This window comes from Branchiostoma belcheri, unplaced genomic scaffold, assembly GCF_001625305.1.
Source record: "Branchiostoma belcheri isolate BF01 breed outbred unplaced genomic scaffold, Haploidv18h27 scaffold70, whole genome shotgun sequence".
NCBI lineage: Eukaryota > Metazoa > Chordata > Leptocardii > Amphioxiformes > Branchiostomatidae > Branchiostoma > Branchiostoma belcheri.
The window spans coordinates 554,978-564,135 of NW_017804354.1; the positions used below are offsets into that span (position 1 = coordinate 554,978).

Consider the following 9,158-nt stretch of genomic DNA (forward strand, 5'->3'; position numbering starts at 1 on the left):
AAACTTCATATCATTTTCTTAGTTACAATATGGATCATAAAATATGTTAGAAGCAATGAGATATGTGTTACTTTCTGTGAGATACGGAGGGTAAAAGATGGTCCATTTTGGGCAAGACTTATGCCTCCACAGGTAAAAATCCGCCATTTTGAAAAATGGCCGTTGCCATGGCAACCATCAACCAGCGAACCAAAACTTACCCATTTTTGTAAGTTTGGACCAAGTCCCTACCACCACACAAAATTTAAGAGAATTTGATTTTTTGAGTTTGGCCACCTTATGCTTGGTTTTTACAGACAACTGCTCTTAAGAAGTTGTCTTGAGTCGTTTTAGTCTATTCAGCGTGTGGATAAGCCTATTGATGTCTGTACATTGTGTCACTCGTTGTTCACATGTAAAACAAGTAACTAGATCCAAAAGTTTATTATTTGGGGTGTGCACTACTACAGACTAACCTTATCCGTGTAAGCAGTAGCAGTAAAACACGGCATAAAAATGGAGTAAATATCCCTATTAGTAATGTAGTATTTCTGGTAGGCCAAAGGTAGTCAATAAAAAATTGAACACATGCAAAAAGGAATCGACTGAATGCCTTTGCGGTGCAATAAAATACGTCATTAAGACTGAGTTATGCTCGTTTCACATTTCCAAGTCCGGGCCATCCCTGTCCGACTGTTTGACTGTACAAAAATAACAATAAAAATATATATGAAGAATATACACCGATAGATTATTCATATTTTTGAACGTTCTGTGTGAGTTCCTTGTCTTTTCTATGTTGTGTCCATTCCTGCAAACTTACGGACAGGCCTCGGGTTAGAAATATTACCACAGCATAGCAGGGACCCGGGGGTCTTTTTATAGAGTTCTTGAAACAAGGCTGGTCGGCGTTTGTAGGCAAGAAAAAAGCCCGCATCCTACTTTGCTCTAGCCTGGTATGCAGTCTGATCGTGGTCGGGGCCGCAAGAGCTCTGTCCTGCCTGCCTCACATAGCTTTCACGTTGAGTGTTTCACGAGAGATTGATTAGCCCTCCACGTGTTCGGGGGAAACCAAATCCCCAAGTATACTGTTTCTTATTAGCGTAACACTCCTACCGGGACGGCCTGTTGCACTGGGAGGGGGAAGCTATTAGAGCCCCCGAAGACACAGCCTGCCTGAACACCCCAACACCCCCAATCATGTAAGACTGGATACCAGGCTAACTTTGCTCGTCTATCTGGCTTATATGCATCAAATACACATTGAATTACATACAACAGGCGGCAGATTACAAAGAAATCATTCTTTATCACTTACACGTTTCAGGAATGTGAAGCCATTGCTGTAGGCAAACCTCTTCGCATGCAGTACCCCACCACTCAACTCTATTGCCCAGATGTCAACAGAATCTTCACCACTGGCAGAGACAGTTCTTTCGCCGAAAATTGCAAGGACCAGGACCGCTAAGTACACACGAATCTGAAAGGTGAGATAGGCCAAGGGGAACAAATCTAGGTTCAATTTCCCACAGTAAATGACTTAACCGGTACAAAACCTAACAACTCTGTAACAACCCAGCAGATGATGCAATGAAACTTCAGAACTAACCGCTCAATGTTCTACTTTAGGTCACACCAATTTAATTTCTTAGTTAACGGATTCGCCCGCTTCATTTTTGTCTGATTTGCCAAAAAAATGCTCATATTTTGCCCTGAACAGTTGAAAACAGTCCTTTTCTTCCTAGTTCTTACAGTTATTCCATCTTTCGATGCAATGGTATCATTAAAAGTTCCCAATTCATTGTTTTAATTTTGAACCAGCCTGGTGTCTTGACTTTATGGCTCCTATTGTACCATTTTGGGCCATAATAGGATGCCCAGGCCTGTTTTTATTTATGTATTTTTTCGCCCGCCCGCTCCACTATTTTTCTAGAAAAATCCGTTAACCAAGAAGTTAAATTGGTGTGGCCTAATCAGTAGATTCTGTCATCCCATGCGTGTATACTAAATACAGGCATACATACATAGATTCGGTCATCATATGCATACAATCATGTACATGTTAACATGAGTTGTTATTAAACATGAACAAAATAACTGATTTGTATATCTGTTTTGTTTCCATATTCTGTGGTCAGCATCAACGTTATTTGAAAAAAAAAAGCAAAAATGGTTAAACGGTTTGTATATGAAAGAGTGTTTTATTATATTTCTGTGGGGTCGTGTGGTGCAACGGCAGCGTGCGCGACTCGGAATCAAGAGGTCCCGGGTTCGAGTCCTGACATGCCACCGATCTTGTGCCCTTGGGAAAGGCACTTAACACGACTTTCCCACTAAATCAAGTGAAAATGAGTATTGTTTGTCCAGTATATGTTTGTATGTGCGGGACACAACACCAGCAACAGCTGCCTGTGTTCCGCGTGTATTGCATTGTTGCAATTTCAATAACATAAAATAAATAAAATGAAATGAAATAAAATAAAATAAAAATCATATTCCTGCACCTACCATTGTTCACTCGATACAGCCTCTTCTGACAGGGTGAAGCGAACTCTTCTTTTATCTAGAACAAACACATTAGTCTGTTAGGAGTCACGATAATTATCAAAGAGTGTCAGAGAGAATTACGTGCTTTTTCTCTTTAGCCTACATTATTGACAAGACTAATTCTCAGACCCAATGTACATCTGTTTTATTCCCCCTTCTATATTATCCTTTAACAATATTAAAAATACAAGTATGTAGTAACAAGCTAGCCTACTCAAAACATTCACAGCAAGGATAGGTTGATGCAAAGCTACTTCTCCATAAACCCCATCTCTTACATCGAACTTATATTTGGGGTACTATTTTAAGGATATCTATTCACAATAAGGCATAAACAAAGAAATGACAATAAAATAATTCAAAATGAATTGATAAAATCATATGTAAAATATGTGTGTGCGTGTGCGTGTGTGTGCGTGTGTGTGTGTGTGCGTGTGTGTGTGTGCGTGTGTGCGTGTGCGTGTGTGTGTGTGTGTGCGCGTGTGTGTGCGTACGAGTTTGGTAGATTAGCTCTAGACTGGACCACCTTTAATATCTCAAACTTAATATGTACATGCCTGAACACACTAAGATCACAATACACGGCTTTACTTACTTTTTGTTCTACCTACCTGTTCTACAAAATGTTGACTCTTCCGAAATGATCTGTCCTTGGAGTAGTGGAAACCCCGGCCAATGTTTCGCAGTGCACTTCCTTGTGACGCCTGGCGACAACTGCAAACTTGTTTTCATACTACTCTGTTTTCATAGTTCAGAAAAGGGTCATGTAAAGCTCATGTAATTATTAACCACTAACATAACATGGCTTCAGGCGAGCGGGAGAGTAAACATTACTCTCTATGGGGAGACAAATATTCACGGCATGGTAACAAAGACATAGTCACTAATGACTCAGTCAGAAGCAGTTCCAGGTATCGAGCTTGTATCTATTTACTCTATCATGTATATTCTTTACGTGTTTGGCACACTACAAAGTAGGCACTTTAAAAGTTCCGACCACCTTTCCACTGATGTTTTGCCCTACAAAATCACATTGATAGTTACATATAGAACTAGACATGAGGCTACTGCGTTACGACGAAGGAGGGTGTTGCCAGCCCATAAAATACAGATATCGATGTAAGTATTCTACAACTTTTATCAAGAAGCAGAGCAGACATTAGTAACGCTAACATCCGATGGCTGAGCTGTTCAATCACTAGAACATATTCCATGAAATATATGAATAAATTTGAATACATTGTTGTTTTATCTTTACATTTCTGTAATTCTCATTTCATCTAATCTGCAATGATATGTCGCCGAGCGGTATCTGGGTCCCATCACACATTTAGAACCTTTTCCCGACCTTGCTCCTGCCCTACTCATAAGGCCACACCGATTTAATTCTACGGATGACTTCCTCTGAAGACCCCCTAGTGCGCGCGGGTGAATAAAAAAAATTCCGGCCAAAAATAAAAAAAAAAAACGCTTCTAAACCACAGGTATGCAAAGCTGGTATTGTGAATTTGCGGCAGTGCATAGCGACGTATACGACAAGCCGGCATATGCTGGCTTTTTACGGAATTTATGAATCGTCACTGTATGTATGTACTGAGGTCTTTAGTCGTTCTTGAGTCGTTTTTACGTTCCTGAGTTCTAAGTCGGTGTGGCCTAACTGTGGGTGGGGGGACTTCGGCAGTGTTCGGGGCCGTATTCGGCTATATGTGAGAAACCTGTGCGATCGCTAAGCGCTTGTTGAGAAGCCGTAAATGTCTGGTTATATGGTGTATTGTTGTTTTATCTGTAGTTTATAACATCTTTGTAATTATATATTTTGTCATGTCAATTCAACATCGTACATTTTGATAGAATATTAGATCGCTTTAAAGGCATCCACTGCGATTTCAGAGCAGCGAAACTGAAATATTTTGAATAAGGCAATCTTTATGATATTGACACATACTGCTTCACATTAGCACATCTCAATTGGTATTTCATACTTTGGGTATTTTAAAACTGCAGAAACAAGCCCCAAGATGAGTAATTTATTTTATGGGTGGTAACCTAAAAATCAGCCAAAGACTCTTCCAGTAACTATTTCCCGTCAGAATTTTAGGTATTTTTGCTCTTTGAGGGTCAAAATACATTGGGAGAGTTTTGTTTCAACTCAGTATGTAGTTAGGTGACTAGAATATTAACTTTGAAAATTCGGGTTGCCAAGCCCCAAAAACTGCATTGGGTGCCTTTAAGAATATCATTAAACTATTATTACTATTAATACTTTGACAGGTTGCTCATCTTAATATCTTAAAGAAACAACGACGTTTTGTGTTTCTTTCATACTTAGTACTTTACGTCATGCAACATATTCCAATCATAAAACCATTTTCCAATAATAATCCTTTTTAATAGGCAAGAAAGGCTTCATTATTATAGGTTGATAGTAACAACAGACAAATATCAACGTGTTTACGATTTTTTTTAATTGAAACCATTCAACAAATCAATAAGCACAACATGGAAAACACAGGGCATGAAAATAAGCTGACAGTTACTTTTATTATGATTATCTAAAAGTCTCTACAAGGGGAATAGGGCTTTATTCATATAATGCCTCGACACCTAACACACCGTCTGACACAACTGGCCCTGCTCTAACTTTTCCCACACACATTGGGGAACCAAGTAAGTTGAAATTGAAGACTTCTAAGTAAAGGTACACAAAGATACAAATTGTTCTTACAAAACAATCAATTACTTGATGAATACTTGAAAACCAGACCAGAGCATACATTACACACTTCTGTAAACGTTCATGCAAGTATCATGTGGCACAAAGATACATGTCATGAAAAAGCGTGTAGAAAGAAAGTCAAACAACACACGAAGTAACAACACTTTGGATGTGAACATAGCTCGGTACTGTTGTATGTATCCCAGCCCCTGTACTCCCACCACGATAGTTCAGGAAGCAAAGGTCACACATTTTGCGGTACGGGTAGGGTTGGGTGAGGCTATACATGGGCAAATACACATATCTCAACAATGGGGTAGGCAGAACCAACCGTACCCATGAGAGGTATGTCGGCCTGTACACTGAGAGTATGTTGGCTGGTTGTAGTAAGGCTGGACAGGGCGGCACTGGTAGGTGTAGAAACAGCTGTTGGAACGGTAGCAGCAGTTGAACCCGCTGGCTGGGTAGCAGTTGACCTGAAGGCTGGTCGGGCTGTACGAACATGGGCTCGTCCTTGACGCCAAGGCCTGGCCGCCCATGTTCGGCGGAGGGACCGGGGTTGTGTCGTTCGGCCCTGTCACGAAAATAGGACGCCATGTTTTCGACTGATTTACGTACATGTATATGAAATATGAGACATGAAACTCAGAAATATGCACTCTTTACATTTTAACTACAGCAGAATCTCAGCATAAGTCGCTGGATATTATCAGCCCATAATGTATGGAAAGAAGTTCGCAAGTGTTTTTCAACTCACCTGACGGAAATCCGATGATTCCTTCTCCTGAAGCGAACTCCATGGTCTCCACATGAAAGATCGGCTTCTGGGCACAGAACTCCGTCATCTTGGGTCCCAGGGAGGTTCTCTCCTGGACCGGCTCACCCAGCACGCGTTTGCTGGACTCGGTCACCACCATGCCTTCTACGCGAGCCTTGGGATCCTGCAAAATAGGCCATAATGGACATTAATCATAAACAGTTTTCGACCAGTCTTTATGTAAGGACATTTTGGTACTCAGAAAAACAGTCTGCAAAATAGCCAGCAGCAGCTCTATAATTTTCATGTTACCAACAACAGGTACTACAAAGAAGAAAACAAAGTAAAAGTCAAAGTGACAATATAGTTTACATAAAATGTAATTTTACCTGGATTTGGGTGAATCCATCTTCCAGTTCTTGAAGACTGGGAAAGTCACTTGGCATGGCGTCGATCAAACAGAAGCCACCTGCGCTTGGAACAGTCGCCACCAGGTGCTGCAATAGGAGACAAAATTGTACGATCTGAAGGAAGGGGCTGAAATATAGCGCATTCTATCCTTTGTAATAATCGACTTTAACTAGCAATATATCTAATTACTCCCGATGTCTACCCTGATCTCAGTCAAATATTGGAAAGTCCTTGCCACGACTTTTCTTTTATCTTCCTGCTAATACAGCCTATAAAGTTCAGAAAGTAAAAGTTCACAAAAAAAAAGGAAATGGTTTTCGTCTGTAAGAATCCATTGGTCAGTCGTGAGGCCAACGTACGTAGTTTGAGTTATTTCTTTATTTATGGCTTCACCACAAAGTGGTGAAGACATATTGTGTTCCCTCATGTTTCTTCTCCTTCTCCTTCTCCTCCTGCCATTTCTTTAAATGGATTCATCTCTGCCATTTTCCGGCCAAATAACACGAAATTTGGCATGAAGGTAGAGTGGGCAAATACCCTGACGCGTTTTTTTCATTTTTTTGAAAAATTGTTTTATTTGGGTTTTTTGGCCATTTTCAGGCAAAAAATATACATTTTGAGATCTGGTTCCCAGGTACTAAAACCAAATGACCTGAAATTTGGTATGGGGATACCTTGGACATATGTCTACAAAAAGTCATTCAAGCTTTTGACATACACCACTTTAAAATTGTGTAAAATAGGGCTTTTTGGCTATTTTCGGACCAAAAATGTACATTTTTGGCCCCTGTGCCCTAATATTAAATCTGAATGACCTGAAATTCGGTATGGGGATACCTTGGACACATGTCCAAAGAATGTCATTCTCGATTTTGACATACACCACCTTAAAGTTATGTAAAATAGGGCTTTTTTGCTATTTCCGGCATTGGAAGGTTCCATTGCTGCATGGGGGTGTAGACTATTGGCAGCCATCGTAGGATAGATCCATTTTCGGTATGGGGGATGTGGTGAAGCCATCTTCTGCATTTGCTCTCAAGCAAATGTCGGCCTTTCTAGTTCTTTATTCGACTTCTCCACGATACGACACAATGAAGAGGGGGACAAAACAGGCCACTTTGCGCCTCTACTTCTTGTCTCTCCGGAGTTATCTTGTATAAGGAATATAATCCCAGAAACTCACAGTATTGAGGTCGAAGAGAATGTCCTGTTGTTCCACAGTGTTGTGTTGAGGGATGTTAAAAAGGGCCCAGTTGTTCTCATAGTCCAGAGTCACCTTCTGGGTGAAGGTCGTGCCGCGTTCGTTAATTTCCACTGCCAGGGTCTGTGCAAATAGAACAATACTGAACTCTAACAACATACTTTAAAAATTGGCGCACCTCAAATATTTATTATGATATAACAAAAAACGCAATGAGGGATGTCTTAAGCCTCGGTCACAACCCGCCGTACGTGCTTCTGCGTGCTGTCTTCGTGCAAAAACGTGGGCAAACGTAGGGCATCCGTGCGTGGTGAGTACCACCTCCGTACGGAATCCTACGGATTTGGGAGCACGCAGACACGCCATATAATTAAAGTACGTGCGAGTACGTGCAACGCGCGTGCCCCGTACGTACCGTACGGAAGAAGCACGTGTGAGTACGACCTCCTTACGGTAACGTTGCAAGAGATCGTACGTTGTAAGCACGTACAACTCACGTCGATGAAGGTTAGACATCCAGGTAATACGACACGCCAAAAAACAGTTCCTCAAGCAACTGGATATGATTTTGAAAGCGTCAGACGTTTCAGCTAGTATTCACTAGCTTTCGTCAGTGACACGTACAACTCACGTACAACTCACTTACCACTTGTGCAACGTACGATGTACACAACCGCTCACGGCCAGACGTGGCGTGCAGACCACACTCTTACACCTTGCGCAACCGTGCGAGTGACGTGCGTTTACGCCATTCCTTCCGCACTTTTTTTCAGAAAAAAACGTAGCAGACGTAGCCGCCCAAAAAACGTACGGACAAAAAGCACGTACGGAGGGTTGTGACCAAGGCTTTAGCATGCCATACCTTTATTTTGGACGGTTCTTCACACTTGCATGTCGGACCTGCGCTCACAGACGCAACAAGCGCTGCCACCAGCAGAAGAGATTTCATAAACACCTTGAAGAAATGAAACACATTTTATCTATTATTAAGTGCAAAATACGGGCATCTCGATTGATTTGACCTGGTGCGATTATCAGAAAAATAATCAGACGCTTTTCCAAGAACACGGCTTCAGCAAATATATTTCAATGCCAAAAATCTTACCATGATGAGAGCAAAGAAGACGTTTCGTCCACTCCTTATCATAAAAGTCAGCCGTTTGGTCACAGAAAGAATTGTTAGTGTGCAGATTCAGTTTGTCAGGGTGCAGAATTTATAGCCAGCGCGATGACTGAACAAACACCTCAAAACAAAACACCCATCTGTGTTTGTCACATATTTATGCGTATTTGAAATTGCTGTTGGCAGCGGAAAGACATTGTACACTTCGCAGTTTTTTCCCAGAAATGTTTTTCGGTTTCACGTATAATTAGTGTTTACGACGAAGGCCGTTATTCGCTGTTCCTGAATGTTTGTTTTGGCACAGCTGTACATGCCTTTTGGAACTGTTTTGCTAATCCAGGTTCCCTTTCCTGGAAGCTAGAAAAGTTCAGCAGTCGACCGGTCAAACAGAAAATACGAACCTGTACATCGTCATCATGCGCGA

General features: G+C 41.3%; 2 protein-coding genes across 2 annotated transcripts in view; both read right to left on the reverse strand.

Moving 5' to 3' along the window:
* The window catches only part of LOC109484828 (furin-like protease kpc-1), an 18,920-nt gene extending 15,678 nt beyond the window's left edge, over window positions 1-3,242 (reverse strand). The window contains exons 1-3 of the mRNA XM_019788185.1: window positions 3,138-3,242; window positions 2,488-2,542; window positions 1,298-1,459 (exon numbers count right to left, since the gene is read on the reverse strand). Of these exons, the coding sequence (XP_019643744.1) occupies window positions 1,298-1,459; window positions 2,488-2,490 (165 nt within the window). The 5' untranslated portion in view covers window positions 2,491-2,542; window positions 3,138-3,242. The remainder of the gene's footprint in view (window positions 1-1,297; window positions 1,460-2,487; window positions 2,543-3,137) is intronic.
* A 1,737-nt stretch (window positions 3,243-4,979) lies between these two features.
* On the reverse strand, window positions 4,980-8,864 carry LOC109484834. The gene is made up of 6 exons (XM_019788191.1): window positions 8,717-8,864; window positions 8,474-8,566; window positions 7,594-7,734; window positions 6,389-6,496; window positions 6,000-6,183; window positions 4,980-5,816 (listed from the first exon to the last, which is right to left on the reverse strand). The coding sequence occupies exons 1-6, from the start codon at window positions 8,756-8,758 to the stop codon at window positions 5,548-5,550; spliced, it is 837 nt and encodes a 278-aa protein (XP_019643750.1). The 5' UTR covers window positions 8,759-8,864; the 3' UTR covers window positions 4,980-5,547.
* Window positions 8,865-9,158: the final 294 nt, after the last annotated feature.